General features: G+C 42.7%; 1 protein-coding gene across 7 annotated transcripts in view; it reads right to left on the reverse strand.

Moving 5' to 3' along the window:
- Positions 1-6,602: 6,602 nt before the first annotated feature.
- SETX (senataxin) overlaps positions 6,603-27,684 on the reverse strand; it is a 91,603-nt gene continuing 70,521 nt past the window's right edge. For 5 of the 7 annotated variants that reach the window (XM_059891859.1, XM_059891860.1, XM_024999607.2 and 2 more), the window contains 7 exons: positions 26,700-26,807; positions 23,344-23,531; positions 22,653-22,745; positions 21,539-21,703; positions 18,491-18,589; positions 17,796-17,883; positions 6,603-9,986 (listed from right to left, as the gene is read on the reverse strand). In XM_059891859.1, coding sequence (XP_059747842.1) covers positions 9,255-9,986; positions 17,796-17,883; positions 18,491-18,589; positions 21,539-21,703; positions 22,653-22,745; positions 23,344-23,531; positions 26,700-26,807 — 1,473 coding nt within the window. In that variant the 3' untranslated portion in view covers positions 6,603-9,254. Of the gene's footprint in view, positions 9,987-15,995; positions 16,674-17,795; positions 17,884-18,490; positions 18,590-21,538; positions 21,704-22,652; positions 22,746-23,343; positions 23,532-26,699; positions 26,808-27,684 lie in introns of those variants that run through there. The other 2 variants (XM_059891863.1, XM_059891862.1) reach the window with 2 other exon arrangements.

The raw sequence follows: 27,684 nt of genomic DNA on the forward strand, positions 1-27,684 counted from the left end.
AGAAAACTAACCAATCTGATCACATGGACCACAGCCTTGTCTAACTCAATGAAACTAGGAGCCATGCCGTGTAGGCAAGACGGACGGGTCATGGTGGAGAGTTCTGACAGAACATGGTCCACTGGAGAAGGGAATGGCAAACCACTTCAGTATTCTTGCCTCGAGAACCCCATGAACAGCATGAAAAGGCAAAAAGATAGGACACTGAAAGATGAACTCCCCAGGTCAGTAGGTGCCCAATATGCTACTGCAGATCAGTGGAGAAATAACTCCAAAAAGAATGAAGAGATGGAGCCAAAGCAAAAACAACAACCAGTTGTGGAGGTGACTGGTGATGGAAATAAAGTCCGATGCTGTAAAGAGCAGTACTGCATAGGAACCTGGAATATTAAGTCCATGAATCAAGATAAATTGGAAGTGGTCAAACAGGAGATGTTAAGAGTGAACACTGACATTTTAGGAATTAGTGAACCAAAACAGACAGGAAAGGGTGAATACAACTCAGATAACCATTATATCTCCTACTGTGGGCAAGAATCCCTTAGAAGAAATGGAGTAGCCATCATCGTCAACAAGAGTCCAAAATGCAGTACTTGGATGCAATCTCAAAAACGACAGAATGATCTCTGTTCGTTTCCAAGGCAAACCATTCAGTATCACAGTAATCCAAGTCTATGCCCCGACCAGTAATGCTGAAGAAGCCGAAGTTGAACGGTTCTAGGAAGACCTGTAAGACCTTCTAGAACTAACACCCCAAAAAGATGTCCTTTTCATTATAGGGGACTGCAATGCAAAAGTAGGAAGTCAAGAGAAAACCTGGAGTAACAGGCAAATTTGGCCTTGGAATACAGAATGAAGCAGGGCAAAGGCTAAAAATAGTTTTGCCAAGAGAACACATTGCTCATAGCAAACACCCTCTTCCAACAACACAAGACTCTACACATGGACATCAACAGATGGTCAACACCGAAATCAGATTGATTATATTCTTTGCAGCCAAAGATGGAGAAGCTCTATACAGTCAGCAAAAACAAGACCGGAAGAGGACTGTGGCTCAGATCATGAACTCCTTATTGCCAAAATCAGACTTAAATTGAAGTAAGTAGGGAAAACCACTAGACTGTGACCTAAATCAAATCCCTTATTATTAGACAATGGAAGTGAGAAATAGATTCAAGGGATCAGATCTGATAGACATAGTGCCTGATGAACTATGGACGGAGGTTCGTAACATTGTACAGGAGACAGGGATCAAGACCATCCCCATAGAAAAGAAATGCAAAAAAGCAAAATGGCTGAGAAGGCCTTACAAATAGCTGTGAAAAGAAGAGAAGCGAAAGGCAAAGGAGAAAAGGAAAGATGTACCCATTTGAATGCAGAGTTCCAAAGAACAACAAGGAGAGATAAGAAAGTCTTCCTCAGTGATCAATGCAAAGAAATAGAGGAAAACAATACAATGGAAAAGAATAGAGATCTCTTCAAGAAAATTAGATACCAAGGGAACATTTCATGCAAAGATGGGCCCAACAAAGGACAGAAATGGCATGGACCTAACAGAAGCAGAAGATATTAAGAAGAGGTGGCAAGAATACACAGAAGAACTGTACAAAAAAGATCTTCACGACTCAGATAATCACGATGGTGTGATCACTCACCTAGAGCCAGACATCCTGGAATGTTAAGTGAGTCTTAGGAAGCATCACTACGAACAAAGCTAATGGAGGTGATGGAATTCCAGTTGAGCTATTCCAAATCCTAAAAGATGTTGCTGTTAAAGTGCTGCACTCTATATGTCAGCAAATTTGGAAGACTCAGCAGTGGCCTCAGGACTGGAAAAGGTCAATTTTCATTCCAATCCCGAAGAAAGGCAATGCCAAAGAATGCTCAAACTACCGCACAATTGCACTCATCTCACACGCTAGTAAAGTAATGCTCAAAAGTCTCCAAGCCAGGCTTCAACAGTATGTGAACCGTGAACTTCCAGATGTTCAAGCTGGTTTTAGAAAAGGCAGAGGAACCAGACATCAAATTGCCAACATCTACTGGATCATCGAAAAAGCAAGAGAGTTCCAGAAAAACATCTATTTCTACTTTATTGACTATGCCAAAGCCTTTGACTGTGTGGATCACAATAAACTGTGGAAAATTCTTCAAGAAATGGCAATACCAGACCACCTGACCTGCCTCTTGAGAAACCTGTATACAGGTCAGGAAGCAACAGTTAGAACTCGACATGGAGCAACAGACTGGTTCCAAATAGGAAAGTACATCAAGTACGTCAAGGCTGTATATTGTCACCCTGTTTATTCAACTTCTATGCAGAGTACATCATGAGAAACGCTGGGCTGGAAGAAGCACAAGCTGGAATCAAGATTGCCAGGAGAAATATCAATAACCTCAGATATGCAGATGACACCACCCTTATGGCCGAAAGCAAAGAACTCAAGAGCCTCTTGATGAAAGTGAAAGAGGAGAGTGAAAAAGTTGGCTTAAAGCTCAACATTCAGAAAACTAAGATTATGGCATGGGTGGTCCCATCACTTCATGGCAAACAGATGGGGAAACAGTGACAGACTTTATTTTTTGGGGGCTCCAATATCACTACAGATGGTGACTGCAGCCATGAAATTAAAAGATGCTTACTCCTTGGAAGGAAAGTTATGACCAACCTAGACAGCATACTAAAAAGCAGAGACATTCCTTTACCAACAAAGGTCTGTCTAGTCAAAGCTACGGTTTTTCCAGTGGTCATGTATGGATGTGAGAGTTGGACTGTGAAGAAAGCTGAGCACCGAAGAATTGATGCTTTTGAACTGTGGTGTTGGAGAAGACTCTTGAAAGTCCCTTGGACTGCAAGGAAATCCAACCAGTCCATCCTAAAGGAAATCAATCCTGCAAATTCATTGGAAGGACTGATGCTGAAGCTGAAACTCCAATACTTTGGCCACCTGATGCGAAAAACTGACTCATCTGAAAAGACCCTGATGCTGGGAAAGATTGAAGGCAGGAGGAGAAGGGGACGACAGAGGATGAGATGGTTGGATGGCATCACTGACTCAATGGACATGAGTTTGAGCAAGCTCCGGGAGTTGGTGATGGACAGGGAGGTCCATGGGGTCGCAGAGTTGGACACGACTGAGCGACTGAACTGACAAAACTTTATGCAAACTACAGAATTCGGGATGATGTTTACAACTAGGTGGAAGGGGAGGCAGGAGGATGTCTGGAAGAAGCCTGGAGTGACCTTCCAGGCGTCAGCCGTGTCCTGCTTTCTGTGATGGGGCAGTGGTACACAGGTGTTGATTATGTCTTTCGTTTTCCATTACCCTCATATACGCTCTGACGTACAGTTTATTTCACAAGAACTTTGAGCGCCAGGTCTGTGCCAATCAGTGGTCTGACCACCACTGTGGACATACAGCATCACCTGGGTGATGACTTTAGCTGCTCTGCAGCCCAACTTGCTTGGGATGCCAAACTGAAGTCACTCGGGAAGATAAAACCATCCCATCTCGGCTGCATTCTAACTTTGGAAAGACTGAAAATTAAACAAGATAATGTAGTAAATTGAAACCATGCTAACGCTTTTATATCAAATTATGTTTGTTATTTAGAGTGTATTTGATGGCTCAAGGGTTTTTAAGAAAATTTGGCATTTTCATCAGATTAGTTATTTCAACTTGAAACCTACTGAATCGCTCAGTTTAGGATTAAATGGAAAAGTTTAAGACTGTTTTATTAAATGGGCTTTTTAAAAGAACTTTAGACTCACCAAGTTTGATTAGATTTACTAGATTGGTTTAAATACTGTTAGAAGAGGTGGCATTTGACGGTTTAAAAAGAAAATCAGGGAACAGTTCTCAGAGCTTTCTGAGATGCTCTTCCTGGGTGGTTATCCTCAAATTTGCCTTAAGTAAAATTTCTCAATTCTTTCTTTAAAAAATTTAATTAAAAAAAAAACTCAACAGATTTGTAAGAGCAGCTTATAAAACTGCCTTTTTATGGCAGTAGAGTATAAAAAGATCAGAGTCAACCATCTCAGTCACTCACAGATACCAGGGGCGCATGTGGCTAGGGACGTGCTGGCAATGCTCTGCCACTTTCTGGAGGACCAGGAGAGAGGCCCCAACCTCAGAGAAAACCCACCCCTGCGCCCAGAGCCCGGACACGATGTCCTGGGGGCCTGAGGAGTGACATGTGTGGGGAGCCCCTGCTGTTATTTTTGAAATCTCTTTTCTCTTGCTGCTTCCCCCAGAGGGTTAGCTCTGTTGAGCAGATCTGTTACAGTGCAGGGGTAGACAACGCGATCTGTATAGGGGACCTAAGAAAGTTAGTTTTAGGTTCATTTGTTGCTTTAATCATCTAATGAGAAGGGGATGACAGAGGACGAGATGGTTGATGACATCACCAACTCAATGGACGTGAGTCTGGGCAAGCTCTGGGAGAAGGTGCAGGACAGGGAAGCCTGGCGTGCTGCAGTCCATGGGGTCACAGTCGGACTCGCCTGAGCAACTGAACGACGACGTTGTCATGAAACCCAAGGAACTATAAACGTAAGTAGAATCTTTGAGGACATTCTCCACCAAGATGTGGGCAAAGGCGGGTGCCATCGGCGGGCTCCCTGCCCAGCTGTGTTGGGGTGATTCTGGGTCAGTATCTGAGATGGGGGCAGTGGGGGTCTCTGAATGTGGAGCTGCAAGAGCTCTGAGAATCAGGAGACCCCTTGGCCGCTGGACCACCAGGGAAGTTCGCACTGTGCTCTTCATCCTCTTCTCCTGGACGCCAGCGTTTGGGACTTGGAATTTTAAAACTTGATGGTGAAAAAGAACTAACACCCCGACCATCATTTTCAGGCGGAGAAAGCAAAACCCACAGAAGGCCCTCAGGAGCTGTCCACAGCCGAGAGCAGAGCTAAGGCAGACCCCCTGCCTCGTTTTCCGTGACCAACTACTCCCTGCTCAGGCCCCTCCATGGCTAGCTCAGTGGGCACTCCTGCTCAAACCTGACGCAGGCTCACTTGGCCCTTCCTAGACTCCATAGGCAGGCTTCTAACTCCTGCTCTCTATGGCATCAGGACCCGCCAACCCCTGACTGAGCTGTTCCTGGCTCTCCTTCCCCAGTCCCACTGCGGTGCCCTTGGGAATCTCAACAAAAGGATGCCTGCCCAGATGGCTTCTGGGGGTGGGCCGCACCCCCTCCAGAGCCCCTGTAGGGGACGAGATACTGAAGAAGACAGACTGGACCCTGATGGGCCCCAGGGCTGACGCGAGGAGCCAGGCCTCAAGGCTGGCCGCTCATTGCAATCACCTTGCAGTGAGTTCAACTTTTAAGCTTTTTTTTTTTTTTTAAAGGCAGCAAGTACTTTCTCCCAGACACAAGGAATTAGCAATTCTAGGGGACAGCCCAGGAGAGGGAATTTTTAAAGTTCTCTGGGTGACTCCCAGGTACACCTCCCAGGCTGAAAAGTACCAACAATTCGATTTGCAACATTGCTTGAGAACAAAGGCTACAGCGGCCACAAGCAGAGCTGGCCCAAGCTGGAGGGAGGAGGGAACAGAGACAGCTCCCGTGGGTCGGAGTTCCCGTGGGTCAGGGCACCGTCCACCTGTGGACACCGTTTACGCAGTTTGACTTGGCAAACACCTCCTGTCCAGTAGCACAGGGTGACAATAACTCAAGTCCTTTAAGAGTTACTGAGGGATCCTTTGTGTACAGAAACTGCCTTCATGGTACTGTGCAACGCTGTAAATTCTACTTTAAATTGAAGCTAAATTTTAGTTTTCTTTTTGAATTATTTATTCCTCAAACAATAAATGGTGAAAGCCAGTTGTATTGGTCAGGAGAGATTTAAAAAACCCCCATGGCAGCTGCTGCAGGAACCAACTGCATGGATAAAACGGCCATCACAGAGCGCCCGCCTCTCATCAGGTCTCCTGGCAACTTCACCTTGCCCCAGGACTCCCCTCGAGGTCGTCCCTTTACCCTCACGGGCGGTGGGTGCCTCCATCCCGGATGAGTGGGAGGCCCAGGGAGGCTGGCGGGGCCCACATCCTGGTGGAGCTCAGCATGTCCAACTGTCCTTCCTGAAGCCACTGCTTTTGGAGAACGTGCTCTCCTTTGTAACCACCAGCGCTTACCCCCGGCCTGGCCATCTGCCTCCAGCCCCGCCATTGGGGCTCCCGCAGGTCCTTCTGTGGGTCCTTGTTCATCTGCTCTGCTCTCCCAAGCTCAGCCTGGAGGTAAGCGTGTTTCTGGACCAAATCTCAACGGGTAACTGACACCACAGTTGGCCACACGTACCTCACTCACTACCTTGTGGATAAGATTCCAAGAAGAGGTGAGAAGCTAGGAGCACCGTGGGTGCAGACTGGATGAAAACATCAATCCAATGGCAGACTAAGCGAGTTACCTGGAAGTCCCTTGAATCTCCATTCAATAACTCCTAACATGCGTCAGCTTTCTTGTTTCTGCTTTTAATTCTGCCATTTCCTCAATATTCAGATCTTAACAGAGACAACAGGGCTATTGTTTGCCAAATCCTGGCTAGGAATTCAGGGCATAGAAAGAAAACTACAGCAAAGAAAACTATAAATCTGCACAACTGACTTTAGAAAATAGTTTAGTACAATTTTGTTATAAAACTCATTTACAGGAGGTTATTCACATGTACTTATCAAATCTGCTCCTGATAATACATGAAAACAGAACTAAATAAACTGTCCACAGTAATTTCAAGGCAAATCATATACAAAGAAACAAAACAAGATTTTAAGTAGAATATTTTCATGTTGAAAGAATTAAGACTGAAAGAAGACAGGGCACTTTCTTATAATGCCATGGCAAGGACAAAACAAACAGCTATTATTTTTCACCTGCAGATTAACCGCCCATCAACAACACTGCTGTGACAGCTACATCAAGAAAGGCCACACGGTACACATGAAGTGCTTTGTGCAGATACATAAAGTACGCCAACTGGAACCACGGTGCGTTTCCAATGCAATGTCCGGTATGACCACTTCTGCTGGGAGGGACTGTCAGGACACACGTGCTCGTTAGGTGTTCTGATGTGCTACTTCTTGCATTCCCAGACTAGGTGAGTGGTGAACCAAAAGGTGGGCATGACATGTGGGAACAGGCAACAGACCCTGCCTTAAATTCATGTTGTGTGAGCAGCATGGGGAAAGCTCCTGGCCCAGCAGTGTCCATCACACCTCTTCTATAAGCTAACACCTTCTAGACTCTCTAAACCCTGATCACTACAACTGTCTGCTAAATCAAGCATTCTACCAAGACAGGAGGAAAATAAACACAGCAACAAAGAGCTTTCTTGCCAAAGGCCAGGCAGGAAGCTTACAAAGCCCTGGCCCCAAGTAGGGCTCGGCCCACCTCCGTGACGGGGGAACAGGGGCTGACTCTGGGGACAGAGCGCATGCTCCCCAGGTGACAGGGAATATCCACGCCCATCAGCAGAGGTCTAGATAGCAGTGAGAGGGACAAGGGGAACAGAGAAGTAGAGTGTTTAAACCTTTGGCAACCAAACGCTCTTTTAAAGCTCTTAATAACCTGCTTCAGGACAATTTCTGACGAACACAAAGCCCTTTCTGCTTAAAAAGCAGAAGAGCAGAGACACTTCAGAGGGTGCACGTTCACACTCAGGGATGTGCTCTCTACCCCCGAGTAGCTGGGGTGCTGCACGGTGTACACAACCAACCACGGGTTCAAACGCAGGTCGACTGTTAACACACGCTTGCGTTTGTGAGACCTCAGCACCACTGTGTGCAGGGAAAGCCAGGCTTTGCAATCAGGCAGCCCTGCCCACGCCCAAGTCTCCAGACCTCCACCCACTACAGCCACTTGCTTTCACAGAAGCACAAGCCCTCTAACCAGATGTCCCGCAACAGCGCTGCATCTGCATCAGTGACAATGGTCTCCAGACACAAGAGGAAATCTGTCAACTCTTTCCTTGGTTCTGAAATCCCAAGTATCCGTGCTGCTCTTCCAGCCTGCTCTTTTTAAAGGCTGTCTCTTTCCTGTCTAAAATATTGTCTCAAGTCCCCAGGAACCCCTTGGGAAGATGGTGAACACCCAGTTTTCTGGCTCAACCCAAGAAATGCACGCTTTCACACAAGACACCTCGGCACTGATCTTGCACTTGGCAACCGCTGGATTTCTAACCCATGAGTTGCAGAAAACTCATAATACACTGGGGGCATCTGAATGACATGTCAAGAACTATACTTTCATATTCTCCTAATTCAAGAAGAATGAGAATTTAAGCTGGAGAACTATGTGCTCACTACTAGAAGATGAACTCATCACAGAAATGCACTATCCTGTGTCAGGGTGCCTGGTCTACAAAGGTCATCAGCGCAACTTAACTAACTGAACTTTCTGCTTCCCAAGTTTCCCCCAGAAGACTCTGCTGCTGCTGCCGCCGCCAAGTCGCTTCAGTCGTGTGCGACTCTGTGCGATCCCATGGACTGCAGCCTATCAGGCTTCTCTGTCCCTGGGATTCTCCAGGCAAGAACTCTGGAGTGGGTTGCCATTTCCTTCTCCAATGCATGAAAGTGGAAAGTGAAAGTGAAGTCACTCAGTCGTGTCTGACTCTTACCGACCCCATGGACTGCAGCCCACCAGGCTCCTCCATCCATGGGATTTTCCGGGCAACAGTACTAGAGTAGGGTGCCATTGCCTTCTCCCCAGAAGACTCTAGCTGCTTTTAAAAAATAGAACTAGAGACCTCTGACTCAGCAGCACTAAACTCAGCTCCTTGCCAGACTACCTGGGCTGTTAAACATCTGTTTTGTCATAACAATGGTTTAAAGGACCTGCCCTCCTCACATTTTTTTTTTTAATATAAGGTTTGTTCTATTGAAAATGATTAACATTTTAAGCAGGGGAAAGAAAAGCCATCTACCAGATTAAATTTTAAAAGGATTTTGTTATTTGCTATACAAATATACATTCCAACTTCTACAACCTCTCCAGGCTGACCTCCTTTTCTACAAGAACGAGAGATCAACACTGCAAGCCTCCTACTTCAAAGACATAATTACTGATGCACAAATGTCCTCTGAAAGCTTCTGCAACTGACAGAAAGGACCAAGAGGCCCATGTATTATAATACGTTTTGTTTTCCAACAACAAACTCCTATAAGGAAAAAAGCAGTCGTATCTGGACAAGCCTGTTAGTCAGTCATCAGAGGTCTGCAGCAATGGTCGCGGCTGACAGCCTCTGCTGTTCGGCCGTACTATAAAACCCGTCTCTTCTTTGAGCAGCTGTCCTCCTCCAGGACCCTCTCATCCCAGTCTGAGTTCCTCTTTGCGTGGGAGCTAGCCCACCACTCCTGATCCCCTACACTCAAGGACCTGGTTTCTCTCCTGTGGCTGAGCACCCCCTCTTCCTGGTCACACTTCTTTTTGCTTGTGGAAGTGTCAGTACTAGCAACTGGAGAGTCACACTGCATGTGAGGCGTGTGGTTGTTCAGGGTGACTCCCTGCTGCCTGATGGTGCCTGGCTCCTGGGGACTCCCAGGGCAGCCTGGGGTGCCCAAAGGAGGCGCTGCTCCGGAATGCTGGGGGCTCAAGGGCTGCGGCTCCCTGAGGCTTATTCCTTGGGCATCCAAGGCCAAGCCCATCCTCCGCAGCAGTCTTGGGTCCCGAAGCCAGTCCTGATTGGGTGGCCTTTCAGGATCCTTTGCAGCCTCAGTGACTGTGGCTTCTTTGGAGTCAGAGGGTGAGTGGTATAGGGAAGAAGCAAAAGATGTCTTGCTGAGTTCACCATCTTGCTTGCTGCTGGGTAGGCCACCCTGGGGTCTGGATGCCTCTGGAGCGACAGCAGGAGGGTGAGTAAGGCTCCTTTGAAGCAATGGTTTGAGCTTCAGGATCTTCATTGCATCGTGTCTGTAGTTCTTGTCACAAGTCTTAATAATGGCGCCACGTTTCTGTGCATCTTGAATCAGGTGATACCAATGTCTATTTTCCTTGAGACAAAGAGAAGGAAGAAAATTACATCCCCAAAAAACACTCACGTGCTTGGGAACAAATAGTTTAAGTATACCCTCATGAACGGATTCTCAAGAATCCATTACTTGACAAAGCCAAAAGAAAAAATAAGATGCATACAGAACGATAAAACACGCTGCTACAAAACAGCACTCAGCACAGCTCTAAGAAAGACTTCTGCCCTTCTGTCACTGTTACTCAAGCCATGTGGGTGAATTAGCTGTCATGCAATTCTGTCTGCTGTCAGGAGCCTTGTGCAGCCATCTGAATTTGTTAATTAGAAGTTCACTTCCTCAGTCGCACCAGCCACATTTCAAGCTCTCTGCTACCACACGTGACTGGGGTTAGTGTCCTGGATGACGCAGTTGTAGGAGGGCTCCGTCATCCCACTGAGGTTCCTCTGATGCTGCTTGCCTCCGGGAAGACGGCAGGAAGGCTCAGTTTCAGCAAGCTCTAACTTTTGAGTGCATGTTGACTGTTCTACAAACAGGTCCATAGCTGTCACCAAATTCCCAAAGGCTTCCCAAACTCCATCAGGCCGAACCATCTTAATCCACTGAGATACTATTCTAAAGATATTATGAAACTTTCTATCTCTTCTAGAAGAGCTTTAAGTTATGAAAAGCACATCTAAAGAAGGTGAAAGAAAATCCAACTCATGCATCTCTCCTCTCTTCCTCTAAAAGGAAGAGAGGGAATAAACTGCTTATTTACAAGCATCAAAACTTGGGCTTCCTTAGAAGAGAGAGTATAGTGGAGGGAAAAACGATGAAGACTTTTTGACAAAGGAAAGAGAAGAAAAAGGATGGCTACCAAAGAGCCATATACAACTTAGTGACTGAGCAACAACCCTCCTGTGGGCTCCTGTACTATAGGTGGCTGGGGGTATAGAGTTAGTGCAAGTTGCTCAGCCGTGTCAGACTCTCTGCGATCCCATGGACTATACATATACAGTCCACGGAATTCTCCAGGCCAGAATACTGGAGTGGGTAGACATTTCCTTCTCCAGGGGATCTTCCCAACCCAGGGATCAAACCCAAGTCTCCCACATTCCAGGCAGAATCTTTACCAGCTGAGCCACCAGGGAAGCCATAGTATTTATTTGCTGTGTGACCATGCTCAAGTCACTTGACCTCTATGAGTCTGCTCCCTCAACTGGAAGACATGAATGGTTATTTTATTTAAATGACTTTGAAACGCACTCTGTTTCCACATTTCATCATTTCTGACTGCAGGGTGTGCGATCCTGGAGAAATTCACAGCTGGGTGACTACAAGCTCTTGCCTTTTGGTCAAACCATTTTTAAAAAGAACAAGTCCTGGCTCTTGCCTGAAACCTTCCCACAGACCTCTTATATGACAAAGTGCCAGCACTCCAACCTGGAAAGCAGGTGGCCTTGCTGTGGGTTTGCTGAGTCTGAGGCACCTAAACATGGTCTCTAACCCAAGCCCTAGGTCACAGGAACAGGTCTGAGGGAGCGCTATGAGTCCGCACTCCACTCCCATAAGGGGAACTGGGCTGAAAACCAAAAAGGGGGCAGGGGAGAAGCCCAGGAAGAAACCCGTAAACTGGATGAGAAAGTCCAAAAGTCAGACTGGGAGCTTTTCTTCTGAGTTTCTCTAGCTTCCCAGAGTGGGACAGCAGCGCTCTGCAAATTTGCATGTGTGTGACTCTGGGGGCTCACAGAGATGCCCTTGGTGGGGGAGGGATGTGGGGGCGTTCTCTGGGAATCTATTTCCAAACTTTAGCTTTCAAACTTCAGCTTTCCCACGTCCCCTCCTGGGGCTTTCCTGCCCTTCCACTCCACCCTTCCCAGTCACCACCACATTCTCACCCGTCCCCAGGCTGACTGCAGAGCAAGCTGCTGGGGCAGGTACAATCACCTGCGGTGAACACAGGGGTGCCCACGAAGGCTTCGGTAATCCAAGCACCTAAGACACACAGCTCTGCAAACATTGACTTTTCAGGTTTGAATATGATCAGAATTTAACTGTATAAAAATAATCACTGTAAATATGTTCTTCAACTGATAAGATATCAATTGTTAAACACTTTGATCCTTATGGTCACAGGAAAAAGAACTTTTACAAAAATCTTAATTTACATGTATATGAATGGCTGGGTCCCTTTGCTGTTCACCTGACACTATCACCACATTGCCTGTTAAATCGGCTGTCCTCCAGTACAAAAGAAAAAGTTAAAAAACCACCTTTATTGTGAAGTAACTATAGATTCACTCCGAGTGAATTCACTGAGAGTGAAGACTCTACACATGGACGTCACCAGATGGTCAACACCGAAATCAGACTGATTATATTCTTTGCAGCCAAAGATGAAGAAGCTCTATACAGTCAGCAAAAACAAGACCAGAAGCTGACTGTGGCTCAGATCATGAACTCCTTATTGCCAAATTCAGACTGAAATTGAAGAAAGTAGGGAAAATCACTAGACCACTTAGATATGACCTAAATCAAATCCCTTATGATTTTACAGTGGAAGTGAGAAATAGATTTAAGGGCCTAGATCTGATAGAGTGCCTGATGAACTATGGACGGAGATTCGTGACATTGTACAGGAGACAGGGATCAAGACCATCCCCATGGAAAAGAAATGCAAAAAAGCAAAATGGCTGTCTAAGGAGGCCTTCAAATACCTGTGAAAAGAAAAGCAGCGAAAAGCAAAGGAGAAAAGGAAAGATATAAGCATGAGAATGCAGAGTTCCAAAGAACAGCAAGAGATAAGAAAGCCTTCCTCACTGATCAATGCAAAGAAATAGAGGAAAACAACAGAATGGGAAAGACTAGAGATCTCTGCAAGAAAATTAGAGATACCAAGGGAACATTTCATGCAAAGATAGGCTCGATAAAGGACAGAAATGGTATGGACCTAACAGAAGCAGAAGATATTAAGAAGAGGTGGCAAGAATACACAGGAGAACTGTACAAAAAAGATCTTCACGACCCAAGATAATCACGATGGTGTGATCACTCACCTAGAGCCAGACATCCTGGAATGTGAAGTTAAGTGAGCCTTAGGAAGCATCACTACGAACAAAGCTAGTGGAGGTGATGGCATTCCAGTGGAGCTATTTCAAATCCTGAAAGATGATGCTGTGAAAGTGCTCCACTCAATATGCCAGCACATTTGGAAAACTCAGCAGTGGCCACAGGACTGGAAAAAGTCAGTGTTCATTCCAATCCCAAAAAAAGGCAATGCCAAAGAATGCTCAAACTATTACACAATTGCACTCATCTCACATGCTAATAAAGTAATGCTCAAAATTCTCCAAGCCAGGCTTCAGCAATACATGAACCGTGAACTTCCAGATGTTCAAGCTGGTTTTAGAAAAGGCAGAGGAACCAGAGATCAAATTGCCAACATCCGCTGGATCATGGAAAAAGCAAGAGAGTTCCAGAAAAAACATCTATTTCTGCTTTATTGACAATGCCAAAGCCTTTGACTGTGTGGATCACAATAAACTGTGGAAAATTCTTCAAGAGATGGCAATACCAGACCACCTGACCTGCCTCTTGAGAAACCTATATGCAGGTCAGGAAGCAACAGTTACAACTGGACATGGAACAACAGACTGGTTCCAAATAGGAAAAGGAGTACGTCAAGGCTGTATATCGTCACCCTGCTTATTTAACTTCTATGCAGAGTATATCATGAGAAACGCTGGGCTGGAAGAAGCACAAGCTGGAATCAAGATTGCCAGGAGAAATATCAATCACCTCAGATATGCAGATGACACCACCCTATGGCAGAAAGGGAAGAGGAACTAAAAAGCCTCTTGATGAAGGTGAAAGAGGAGAGTGAAACAGTTGGCTTAAAGCTCAACATTCAGAAAACGAAGATCACGGCATCTGGTCCCATCACTTCATGGGAAATAGATGGGGAAACAATGGAAACAGTGTCAGAGTTTATTTTTCTGGGCTCCAAAATCACTGCAGATGGTGACTGCAGCCATGAAATTAAAAGACGCTTACTCCTTGGAAGAAAAGTTATGACCAACCTAGATAGCATATTGAAAAGCAGAGACATTACTTTGCCAACAAAGGTTCGTCTAGTCAAGGCTATGGTTTTTCCAGTGGTCATGTATGGATGTGAGAGTTGGACTGTGAAGAAAGCTGAGTGCCGAAGAATTGATGCTTTTGAACTGTAGTGTTGGAGAAGACTCTTGAGAGTCCCTTGGACTGCAAGGAGATCCAACCAGTCCATTCTGAAGGAGATCAGCCCTGGGATTTCTTTGGAAGGAATGATGCTAAAGCTGAAACTCCAGTACTTTGGCCACCTCATGCGAAGAGTTGATTCATTGGAAAAGACTCTGATGCTGGGAGGGGTTGGAGGCAGGAGGAGAAGGGGACGACAGAGGATGAGATGGCTGGATGGCATCACTGACTCGATGGACGTGAGTCTGAGTGAACTCTGGGAGTTGGTGATGGACAGGGAGGCCTGGCGTGCTGCGATTCATGGAGTCGCAAAGAGTCGGACACAACTGAGCGACTGAACTGAACGATTCACTATAGATTTGCTAAAGCCTTTAACTGTGTGGATCACAACAAACTACGGTAAATAGAGATGGGAATAGCAGACCACCTTACCTGTCTCCTGAGAAACCTATATGCAGGGCAAGAAGCAACAGTTAGAACCAGACATGGAACAAGAGACTGGCTCAAAATTCAGAAAGGAGTGCATTAAGGCTGTATACTGTACCCTGCTTATATAACTTATATGGAGAGTATATCATGTGAAATGTCGGGCTGGATGACTCACAAGCTGGAATCAAGACTGGCAGGAGAAATATCAACAGCCTCAGATATGCAGATGATATCACTCTAATGGCAGAAAGAGCCTCTTGAGGAGGGTGAAAGAAGACAGTGAAAAGTGAGTTGCTCAGTCATGTCCAACTCTGCAACCCCATGGACTGTATAGTCCATGGAATTCTCCAGGCCAGAATATTGGAGTGGGTGGCCTTTCCCTTCTTCAGGGGATCTTCCCAACCCAGGGATCAAACCCAGGTCTCCCGAATTGCAGGCAGATTCTTTACCAGCTGAGCCACAAAGGAAGCCCAAGAATATTGGAGTGGGTAGCCTATCCCTTCTCCAGGGGATCTTTCTGACCGAGGAATTGAACTGGGGTCTCCTGCATTGCAGGCAGATTCTTTACCAGCTGAGCGATGAGAGAAGCCCGGAGAGTGAAAAGGCTGGCTTAAAATTTAACATTCAAAATACTAAGATCATGGCATCCAGTTCTACCACTTCATGGCAAACAGATGGGGAAAAAGTAGAAACAGTGACAGATGTTATTTTCTTGGGTTCCAAAATCACTGCAGACAGTGACTACAGCCATGAAATTAAAAGATGCTTGCACCTTCGAAGGAAAAAGCTATGACAAACCTGGATAGCATATTAAAAAGCAGAGACAACACTTTGCCAACAGAGGTCTGTACACTCAAAGCTCTGGTTTTTCCAGTAGTCATGTACAGATGTGAGAGTTGGACCATAAAGAAGAACTGATGCACCAAAGAATTGATGCTTTTGAACTGTGGTGTGGAGAAGACGCTTGAGAGTCCCTTGGACTGCAAGGAGATCCAACCAGTCAATCCTAAAGGAAATCAACCCAAATATTCACTGGAAGGACTGATGCTGAGGCTGAAGCTCCAATATTTTGACCACTTGATGTGAAGAGCCAACTCCTTGGAAAAGATCCTACTCATTAGAAAAGACCCTGATGCTGGGAAAGATTGAGGGCAAGAGGAGAGGGGGCGGCAGAGGATGAAATGGGTTAGATGGCGTCACTGACTCAATGGACATGAGTTTGAGCAAAGTCCCAGAGACAGTGAAGGACAGGGAAGCCTTGGGTGCTACAGTTCATTGGGTTACAAAGAGTCAGACATGACTTAGTGACTGAACAATAGGAAGTTACCAAAAAAGTACAATTTTCACAGTTTACCCAAACAGTTATGAAAAACAACTCCTTAAAAGTTCAATTTATATTGTAAACTTTTTTTGTGGCAGAAAAGCCTAAAAGTCGTATTAACAGCCTTTTAATTATGAAAACATATTCATTATACCCACTGAATTATATCCTGAACAGTACAGATGACAATTCAATTTTAAACAGCAGAAAGAATAACAATGGTCTCTACCCCACTGGATACACTTAAAAGAGTGACATAATAGATTTATTTTTATTAGCCTTATTTTAAAATGTCAGTATTTACAACATATTATAAACAAAACCTTTATCAATCCTTCTGATAAAAGATTCTCAGTATCAACTTAAAATGGAGGATATGCAGCTTTTAAAAATTATTTCAAGGAGGTACCAAACAACGAAAGCTGCAGACCACAGACCTAGGGAAGAGCTGAAGGAGGAGATTGTATTTGAACGCCCTCTGGTGGAACTAGACAAAATAGGGGGAAATACTAAGTTGGCTTCCCTTGGGGCTCAGCTGGTGCAGAATCCACCTGTAATGCGGGAGGCCTGGGTTCAAGCCCTGGGTTGGGAAGAGCACCTGGGGAAGGGAACGGGTAACCCACTCCAGTATTCTTGCCTAGAGAATTTCATGGACGGTGCAGTTCACGGAGTTGCAAAGAGGCAGATATGACTAAGCAACTTTCGCTTCACTTCACTAAGTTGTCAGGAAAGTTATGACCCACCTAGACAACATATTAAAAAGCAGAGACATTATTTTACTAACAAAGGTCCATCTAGTCAAGGCTATGGTTTTTCCAGTAGTCATGTATAGGTGTGAGAGTCGGACTATAAAGAAACCTGAGTGCTGAAGAGTTGATGCTTTTGAACTGTGGTGTTGGAGAAGACTCTTAAGAGTCTCTTGGACTGCAAGAAGATCCAACCAGTCAAATCCTAAAGGAGATCAGTCCAAGTGTTCATTGGAAGGACTGATGCTGAAACTAAAACTTCAATACTTTGACCACCTGATGCAGAGAGCTGACATTTGAAAAGACCCTGATGCTGGGAAAGATTGAAGGCGGGAGGAGAAGGGGACGACAGAGGATGAGATGGTTGGATGGCATCACCGACTCAATGGACATGAGTTTGAGTAAGCTCCAGGAGTTGGTGATGGACAGGGAGGCCTGGCGTGCTGCAGTCCATGGGGTGGCACAAAAGTTGGACACGACTGAGCGACTGAACTGAACTAAGTTAGCACTTCTGCTAAGATAAACCAAAGACTGTTAAAATTAGAGAAACTGAGTTATTACCCCTAAATGAGACAACGCAGCAAATACACGTTTATCCAGCTGTGGTTCATCCAACTACGCTATACTGTCTGTGGACCACAAGAGGAACCTGACCCTTCTGGAGGAGCATCTGCTCTGACAGAGGACTCTGATGGCACTCATCTCTCAAGGGAAGCAGCAAGTGGTGCGGCTCAAAGTGTCAGGACAGAAGTGAAGATCCATACACACACCTGCAAACTCCCACTCTCTGGCATTAGGCTGAGCTGAGACCACATTAACTAAGTTTACTAAGGGCTGACCAATCCCACGATGTAGAAAAAATTTCTTAAAGGTCATCTTGAGAGCACACTGTGATTACTTGGGTCCTGGGCTAAGATAAGAACAGTCTGGGTGCCTAAAAGCTCCCATGAAGAAGCTGCTGGGGGACTAACAAGGTGGGGATGAGGGGTAAGAGGAACTCTATTGTTTGTGACCTCGAAATCATTTCCATTTTGATGAAAGATAAAAACAAAACCTCAACCCAGTATGAGTAATAAGGGGCAACCTTTTGAGATCCCTGATCCTCTAGAATGTACCTACCACTAGGGTTCTCAAGTGTCCGAGGATGAAGAGGCTGTACTTGGCTCGTGTGATGGTGACATTCAATCTCTGCAAACTTGCCAGAAATCTAAGCAATAGAAGAAGAAGAAAAAAAAGTTACTTCTTTGTATGGAATGACTAGGCCATGTATCAGTGTATGTGAGACACAGGCGATATTTCTGACAGCTTTTCTTGGCTCCTTCTGCTTTAAAATCACAATGCTTTTGCACCCCTTCTCTCAACACAGGGGACCTGGCATAGGGCAATTCTCATCAAAAACAATAAACAAACGATGTCTGGAGCTTTCCTTCAAAGTGACGCACCTATTTCCTATCGTGACTTAGATATTAGAAATTTTAATGCTGTGATTTTTAAGTCTTAAAACATCCTAAAAATATGACAGTAGATCAATTATGACACATACTGTGGAGAGGAACATGCCCCTGCAAAATATATTGGATTCAATCATCTAATTTTCTCAAGTGAAAAAAGATTCACTCTGTGACATGGACACAAGGAACCAAGAAAAGCAGACCTAACAGTGGACCAACTACATAACTTAAAAAAAAACTTCATGACGTTATGTAATTTTTTATATAATTGAGCAAATGATGGTACTCTCTTAAGAGTGATTAAAAATAGACCTACTTCTGGATTATAAACAAAGCAAAAACTCAAGGATGACAGTTACCCACCCAATTGAGCCTTGTGTGGCATTTGCTCTGACGCATGTAACAATAACACAGTCTTTCTGACGCCCCTGGAAGGCATCCACGGTATCGACTTCTGCTGCCCTATTAAAGAGAAACATATTTACTGAAAAACAGTTATTAAAGCATGTCTATTCCCAGTGGAGAAGCCCTGTGCCCATTAGCCATCAGTCTCTTAATTTCCTCCCCGCCAGGCCCTGGCAACCACTCATCTATGTTCTATCTTTATGGACTTTTCTACATGGGACATAGCTCGCATGTAAATGAAGTTACAGAGCATGTGACCTTCTGTGTCAGGTTTCTTTCACTTAGCACAATGTTTTCCAAGGTTCACATGTGTCACAAAATATCCCACTACTTCATTCCTTCTACAACTGCATGGTTGCTTGTACAAATACACAATTTATCCATATACAATTTTTCGAAGTTTGCGTTGTCTTTGCTTTCTAACTATCATGAATAATGTTGCTATGAACATTCCTGTACAAACTTTCCTGTGAACATTTCCCCAAAGCAGGTATGTATCCAGGAATGAAACTGCTGGTCATGTGGTAACTAAGTTTTATGAGGAACTGCCAAACTTTTCCACAATGGTTTACCATTCTGTCTTCTCACCAGCAATGTATTGTTTCAATTTCTCCACATCCTTGCCAAAATTTGTTAATGCCTGTTTTTTCAATGACTGTCATCGTGGTGGATATGAAATGGTTTGGTTATCTAATTGTAGTTCTGATTTGCATTTCCCTAATGATATATGATGTGGAATACCTTTCAGTGTGCCTGTTGGATTTTTATTTTTTGAAAAATGCTATTCACATTTTTCAACAAAATAAGACTGTCATTTTATTATCAAGTTGTATGAGTTCTTTATATTCTGGATATAACTCATCAGATGAATAATTTGCAAGTACTTTCTCCCATTCTGTGGGTTGTCTTTTCACTCTTTGATAGTGTTGTCTGAAACAAAGGCTTTTCATTTTTATGAAGACCAATTTAATTTTCCTCTGGTTACTTGTGCTTGGATATCACACCCAAGACTGTTGCCTAATCTGAGATCATATGAATTTACTTTTGTTTCCTTACACATTTTATAATTTTGTCTCTGAAGACTCAGGGCTCTAATTCGAGTTAATTACTATATACAGTGTGACACGGGGCAATATTCACTCTGTGCAGGAGGATACCTTATACTAATTCCAGCACCATTTGTTGAAAAAACTGTTCTTTCTGCACTGAATGGTCTTGGCACCCTTCTTGAAAAATCAACTGGGCACAAACGTAAGGATTTATTTCTGGAATCTCACTTCTATTAGTCTATATGTCTACCCGGATGACAGTACCACAATGTTGACAGTTTTGTAGTAAATTTTGAAAAAGTGTGAGCCCCCGAACACTGTTCTGTCAAGTTGTTTGGAGAGTACCTTACACTTCCACATGAACTTTGCAGTAAGCTTTTCCAAAACTGTAGTTTTAATTTTGATGGAGATAACGAACCTGTAGATCAGCGTGGGGAAAGGTGCCATCTTAGTAAGTCTTCCAATCCATGAACATGGACTATCTCCACTTATTTTGGAGTTCTTCAATGTCTTTCAACAACTTTTTGTACTTAGTGTAGGAGCTTTTATTTCTTTGGTTATATTTATTCCTAAGTATTTTGTTCTTTATGATGCTACCGTAAATGGAATTTAAAAAAATTTTTTTCAGATTTCTCGTGGCTGCTGAATACAACTGATTTCTGCATACTGATCTTGTATCCTACAACTCTGCTGAACTTGTTTATAAGGACTAGCAGTTTGCACAAATATTGCATTTCCTTTTCTTACTTAACTGCTCTGCACAGAATTTCTAATACAATGCTGCACAAAAGCAGTGAGAGCAGACATCCTATCCTTCCTATCATATAGGGAAAGTTTTCACCTTACCATCAAGTATGGTTTTTGAGCTATGGGTTTTTCATAGATGTCTTTTATTAGCCTAAGGAAGTTCCCCTCTATTCCTAAATTTGTTGAGTATTTTTATCATGAAAGGTTGTTGTTGCACTAAAATGCTTTCACTCAAATAAATGAAATCTATTCAGATGATCACAGCCACGTGGGGTTTCCCTTTAATTATGGTACAGAACACTGACTGACTATCATATATTGAACCAACCTTGCATTCCTGAGATAAATTCCACTTGATCCTGGTCTATAATCTTTTTAATATGCTACTGCGTTCAGCTGCCATTATTTTGTTGAGAATTTTTGCATCCACATTCATAAAGGATATATTAGTCTGTAGTTCTGTTTTCTGGTGATGTCTCCATGGCTCTGGTATCAAGATAATAGTGGCCCCATAAAATGAGTAGTCTTCCCTTCTATTTTTCGAAAGCATTTGCAAAAAGACTGGTGTTAAATCTTAATGTTGGATAAATTTACCAGAGAAGCCTGGTCCTGGCTTTGTTCTCTGTTGGTAAGTGTTTGATTACTAACTCAATCTGTTTACATTTAATAGATCTATCCAATGTTTCTGGTTTTTCCCTAGTGTCAATTTTGGTAGTTTGTGTGTTTCGAGGTGCAGAACGGAGTTACTGGATTTCCAATATTTAATTTTTAATTTTACTGTTGAGGTAAAAGGAGACAAAGACACGATCTTCACCCTATACATGAAGGCACTAAAAGGTTTAAATAATTTTTTCTAAGTGAAAATGTGACTATGTATATCTTGCTACAATTAGAATTTAGATTAACAAGTCATCCAACTAAATGGAAAGGTCTGGAGAGTTTCTCAGTCAATTCCACTGTCAAGTGTAATGGTGAAGACCTTCGAAAAGGCAGCAGGCACTCCGTCTACAGGTGCTACAAGTGTAACCTCACTCCCTTCTCAGCACAAGTCTGTGGAGCCAGTGTCCTGGTCTCCTTGTTCTATGTTACCAGGGTCTATGACCCTGCCCCGGGGGTTAAGTTTCATTTTCTTCTCTCCTTCCATCCCCTCTTTCTTCTTTTTAATTCAACAGAGAAACTGGAAAGAGCCATAAAAATACAGATGCCTCACCCTTTTCTATCAAACTCTTTGTCCAAATCCTTCTGAATCATTGTCTTCTGAGCCTTGTAATGGGTTATTATGCCAATGTTTCGGAAAGTAACGTCCCTTCGTTTGTCTTTAATAAGTTTAATTAGTTCCATTACCAGTTTTATCTCTTGAACATTTACATATGAGCTAAATAAGATGAAAAAAAAAAATACAAGACATCAAAACTAATAGCAGTCCAATTGTTAAGTTCCACTTTGTTTCTATTACAGTAAAGGGTAGATTGGGAGGCTTTATCTTTATTCAGTCAGAAGTGATTCAAAGAGGCTGTTATAATGACCATTATTAACACTGTACATATGAATAAACAGAATAACTGCCCAGTGAAACATGAAGCTGTATGACAGAAAAGAGCTTGGAGTCAAATAAGTTTAGACACCAGCTTCTTCATTTGTTAAAACAGGGATAGCCACAGTGAGAACAAAGGTATTTATAATAATGAAGACATGACTAATGAAGAGCTCCTATTACAGATTTATTATCTTCCCAACACTGAGAAAAGAGCTTCAGATGTATCACTTTTCTCATTCCCCACCACAGGCCAAGTGGATCATGCACTAGCATTCACAGACCACCCGATCGATTCACACAATCCAACATGCTCAAAGTATCGTCCACCCTCTGCCTCACACCTTAATTCAACTGTGTTTGTATTTCTCCTTCCCAATATTTTACCCAACTGGAATAATCAATCACCACAGTAATGGCCTGGTTAATGTCTGCCTCGTGTTAGACCACAATAGCCTTGCACTGGGGCCACGTCTATTTTACTCACAACTGACTTAGCAGCAACAGCAGTGAGTTCAGCATGGATCTACTTAAGTGCTTATCACATGTTAGGTAATATAATCCCGACTAATACAATTAAGAAAGAAAAACTGAAAGACTGAAATACATAAAGATATCAGTAATTTTATGATTAAAAAGATGAATTTATCAATCCAGCTAAAAGAAAATGATTGTGCCCTGGCACTAGGCAGAGAGATTTGTATGAAAAGTATTTTGAACTTAAATATAAACAAAAACAATATAAAAATTCTGACACCATCAGTGAAGACTGAAGTATAAGAGAACATACTCATTATCCCGTCTTTCTAAGCCATCTCCAACATCAAACACGAGGTAGGGTTGAAATGGCCAGTCAGATGAACACCGACTGGTCTCTGTCCCTCTATAAAAGAGCAGCAGCATTTAGAACACAAGTCAAGTCAGAAACATTTTTTAAAATTATTACTACCATTTTTCTGTGTGTATGTGGCAGGGAGAGAGCTAGGGAAAAGGGGACAAGAAGGACTTGTCTTTAAAAAAATAAAATTTCAATACACTAAAAGAAAGTGAATTTTATTTCTATTCTAGTGCTAGGGAGAATAATCTATGTATTTAAAATATAACAATTATGACTGGAAAATTACTAATACAGTACATGAAAAAAGCAAAGTATAAAATAGTAGGTAAAGCATGGTATGATTCTTTTTTCCCAAAAGAGAAAAAGGAAAAAAAAAACAAAAGATGTGCATAGTACAAGGACTGGAAGTAAATATACTAAAATGTTACTAGTGATTATTTCTGGGTAGTATAAATAGGGGGGTTGGTTTTATCCCCCTTTTCATTTATCTGCATTTGCTACAATCAACATGACTTTTATAATTTAAATTATTAAACCTTTATGTTTTTAATAACAAGACTTAAGAGCACTGTAAAAGAGCTATTCTTCCTAAGCAGCCAAACCTACAAATAAAACAAGCTAACATGCAATGAGAAGAACCCACCTATTTGTTCTCAAGATTCCATCATAAATATAACTAGAAGGAAAGAGGCATATGTCCGGGTGCATCCTGTACTGGATGGTGAGCTGTAAGACGGGCAGCCTGCCAATCATGTTGTGCTCCACACTCTCCTCCAGGAGCTTGTGGAAGCGGGCCATCATCGACTGGTCATAGCCGTAGTCCTGTGCCTTCTGAAAGGGGGAAGACAAAGCAATAATTTCTAACGACTCATCTGTACTTTTCCCACTATTATAAAAACAATTACTGAGCTCTACAATGTACACAGCAAACGTACATCTAAAATGCACATGGCTTGGAGAAGGAGATGGCAACCCACTCCAGTATTCCTGCCTGGAGATTCCCATGGATAGAGAAGCCTGATGGGCTACAGTCCATGGGTTGCAAAGAGTTGGACATGACTGAGGGACTAACACTTTCACTTTCATAATGATACTAGAAGTATTGTGAATATTACATGAGATCATGTACCTGGAAGACAGACAGTACTTATAAATTGTTTTCTTTATTTAATTCTAAAAAATAAGAGTTTTTGTAATTTTATAGAACTGCATAGCAGCAGAGCTAGATATTCTTACATGTATTTCATCAAAGCTACAGTGTCATTGATTAAAAAGAAACTTTGGCTTCATTTTAAAATATAATTTAAAAGATATATTTTTACTTAGAAGCTTTTAAGAGTAGTTCCATGTTATAATAAAAAATAAAAAAGCTGAAAAAAAAAATAAATAAAATGCACATGGCATTACCAACAACCAAAGATTCAGAGAAAGAAGATGTTTCTGACTTCCACCTTTGAAAAGCCACGGAGCGTGACTACAAAAGCTGAGGCATATTCTCCTTATTTAGAAATCCCACATACTGTTGATGAATGATGTGATCTTGTGAATGATCACAACCATCGCTATTTTGGTGCTAACAGAGGTCACCTGAAAGAACGGATGAGAAAAGCAGCAAAGAATTTTAACACAGATATTAACCATTATTTCTGGGCTGCGCTCCCACAGCTTGAAAAAATGAATGTCATTGTAAACCAGCCTCTTAAAGACCAATTTCTTCATCCATCCATCCAGGCAATATGCACTTAGCGTCTAAAGCTTCGGGTGCTGAGAGTCTAAGGTGAATAACATCGAGTGTCACAGAACTTAACATTCTAATGGAGGAGACAGACAAACTAAGTTGATTTCATAAATCCAAAAAAGGGTTACAACAAACCTGAAACCTGAAACAGAGGTAATTGACAAATGAAGAAAAGTGTCTTCATGTAATCACAGTTGGGATATACTTAGGATATACGTTTCAATGTTAGCACCATGTCAAAATTGAGAAAGAATAGTGGAAACTTTGAGTATGTTGCAGAAATGAGCACTGAAGATGTATATGCAAAGTTTTAATAAACCTGTTTCACAAACTATCAGAGTGGAGAAAGAAGACATTACTTCCTATTTGTATTATTTATGCAAGTGATTATATAAATATGCAATTTTAAATAGGTCTGTGTAATTAAATAGAATAAATATTCTTAGTGGACATTTGGCATTATCATCTATACCTCAAAAGTTTATCTATTCAAGCTAACAAAAAAACTAATTTACTTCACTCTAGGAAAAAAGAAAATGGATTTATAGGAGGTAACACATTTACTTACAGAAAAAAAAAAAAAAAAACCGGGTCCGTCCTACCAAATGACGGAGATTTTCATGTTTTGACATGAATGTACATTCCTGATTTATTTATTGACTGGAAAAAAGGCAGTGTGACACAGACGGATTCTGCCACCTTTACAAGGTCAAAGCTGGCACACACAAATGCATACATTCCCTGTAACTACCCAACCTTCTGAATTTGGTAACTTATTGTCTGTTACCCACTAGAATGTCAGCTTTGTAAGGGCAGAGATTTTTGTCAGTTTTCAACACTGTCATAATCCTAGAACTTAAAACAGTGCCTGAATTAGGCTAGCATTCAATAAACAGAGACTGGAGAAAAGGCAACTTTGCACATCCATGACCACAAACTGTTCAAATTATCCACTGCACTATTCACAGTAATTATTCCTAGAAATAGGGGGTCAGAAAGGCATGTTGAGAAAATTAACTTTATAATCATTTTCTGAAAATTTCTCAATAAGCCTGTATTATTTTTATAATAAGAAAAGCCCAAATATTCTTCTTCTCATTTCTGCTGTTCTTAATCAATTACCAAAGAAGGCAGTAAAGCTGAGGACTATCAACAACCCCCTTTCGCTAACTGCATGCTAAGGCCCTTCAAGAAGTCATCAGTCAATCCCTGAAACGCTGTATTAGTCACATAACGCAGTGCGGAGCTGGCTCCTCCTAACTCCCCACGAACCCTGGTGCAGCAGCTCTTCCCCACGGACAAGGTCTTAACTCCAGGTCAGGGGTGCTCCTAGCCTACCCCTTCACATGGTCACGCACAAGTGCTCAGACATCAAAGAACTGCACGATCATGTTGATGATCCCAAAGTCAAAGAACAGTAACAACAAAAAACAGCAACACGCTTTCATTACATAACCAAACAGAACATAACTGAACAGAAATGCTGTGAAAATGGTCTGTTCTCTGGGACTGTTCATGCAGCCACTACTCTGCACGCACACTCTCTGTATCAGTAAAATGCTCCAATGTTATTCAGTTTCAAAACCTAGGTGGAGACCTGTGCAAGATTACCCAAAACATCCGGATCCTGACTGTGCCATGCACTTCCAGGAGCAGTTCTAGTGAGTGTTCACACAACAGGGAAGGGGACACAACCGTGCTGCTTGCTCATCTTCCCACAAGCGGAGCCCAGTCTCTTTCCTTCCACCTTCCCTTTCAGAGCATGTGAGGAACATTATAGGATACGGAATCCTAATACTGTACACATTACTGTAAGAATAATTTATCTTACTGGTTTCCTCAAAATTTGCATATACATAAATATAAATTACGAGCTTGGGATCCTTTCCCTTGCCTTTAGAGTTTTTATCATGGGTTTGGTGGCTATGTTATGAAAACAAATCGTCCCTTAGAAGACCTGCACACTGCCTTTCTCAGAGGGACAGCCCATTGCGCATGGGACATTCTGTTCTTCAACTTCTGAAGTTGTCAAAAGACACCTACATGCTCCTGTCACACACACACAAGCTCATTATGAACAAAGAATATTTTTGGAGACTTTACTATGAAGGCTCTAAACAGTGGCTGTTCTCTTTCCTCAGCCATTCCCTATTTCTCCCTGCAAGTAAGAGATGATGATCCAAGGAGGATGCCCACCCCACAAAACAAAAAACCAAAAGACCCCTTCCACTTTACAGCAACATGAATGTGAAAAAACATACCACGGAAATGACTGTGGGAGGGAGCTGCTTAGGGTCTCCTACGAGGACAAGCTTGTTGCAACGATGGATGAGCGGAGTAAGAGTTTCAACTTCACAAGACTGTCCAGCCTTGGTAAGAAAGTATAGAACGGAGATACAGTCACAGTTTTCTCTGTTACTTTTTATCCATATACAGTGTAATTCATAAGGAAAGTCTTAGCCATTCAAAAACGTACACCTTCTCCTTCTGCACCAAATATCAAAAATAAAGATTTTCTTTGATTAGAAAACAATAAGAACATTCTAAATGCTTGGAGGGGGAAAAAAACCCAAAACAACCCCCCTGCCCCAACACACATACATTGTGGAAGTCAGCCATCTTTCAGGTGCCACTATCACTTGGGAAGCAGCCATAAACTGCAAGGGCCAAGTCCTGTCCCCGGTCGGTCTGTCTGTTCCCGCTGGACGTGTGCCCGACAGGGTTGTGTTTCGGCGTGCCCCACCCGCCCGCCCGCTCTCCTCCTCAGGAGGCCACTTCACATTTGCAACCCTCAAGCTTCACTTCAATTTGGCAATATTTCCTTCAACTATTTCATCATCTTTTCTATTCCTTCATTTTGGTGAATAGTGGATCTCGGATCTCCTGAACGGGTTCTTTATTCTTCATTTTCCATCTCTTTTTGTCTTCTGGCTCTAGATTCTAGCAAACAGTGGGTAACCAATAAATACTTGCTCAATGAATGAACTAGGAATTAGGATGAAAAGCTGAAAATATGGTGCTCAGAGCTATCCAATTATATTAAAAATGCTTCAAAAGGTAACCAGAGATATTCTAAGCAGGAGCTAGACAATCCTTGGGATGGATTTTGTTAAGATCAGGAATACCTAAGACTATAATTCCAATACTAGAAAAGCAGTTTTCATCATGGTGGTTTATTAGCAGCATATTTCAACATACAGGAATACACATGTTTAAGAGCAGATCAAAATCAGATGCAAAAAGGCC

This window comes from Bos taurus, chromosome 11, assembly GCF_002263795.3.
Source record: "Bos taurus isolate L1 Dominette 01449 registration number 42190680 breed Hereford chromosome 11, ARS-UCD2.0, whole genome shotgun sequence".
Lineage (NCBI taxonomy): Eukaryota > Metazoa > Chordata > Mammalia > Artiodactyla > Bovidae > Bos > Bos taurus.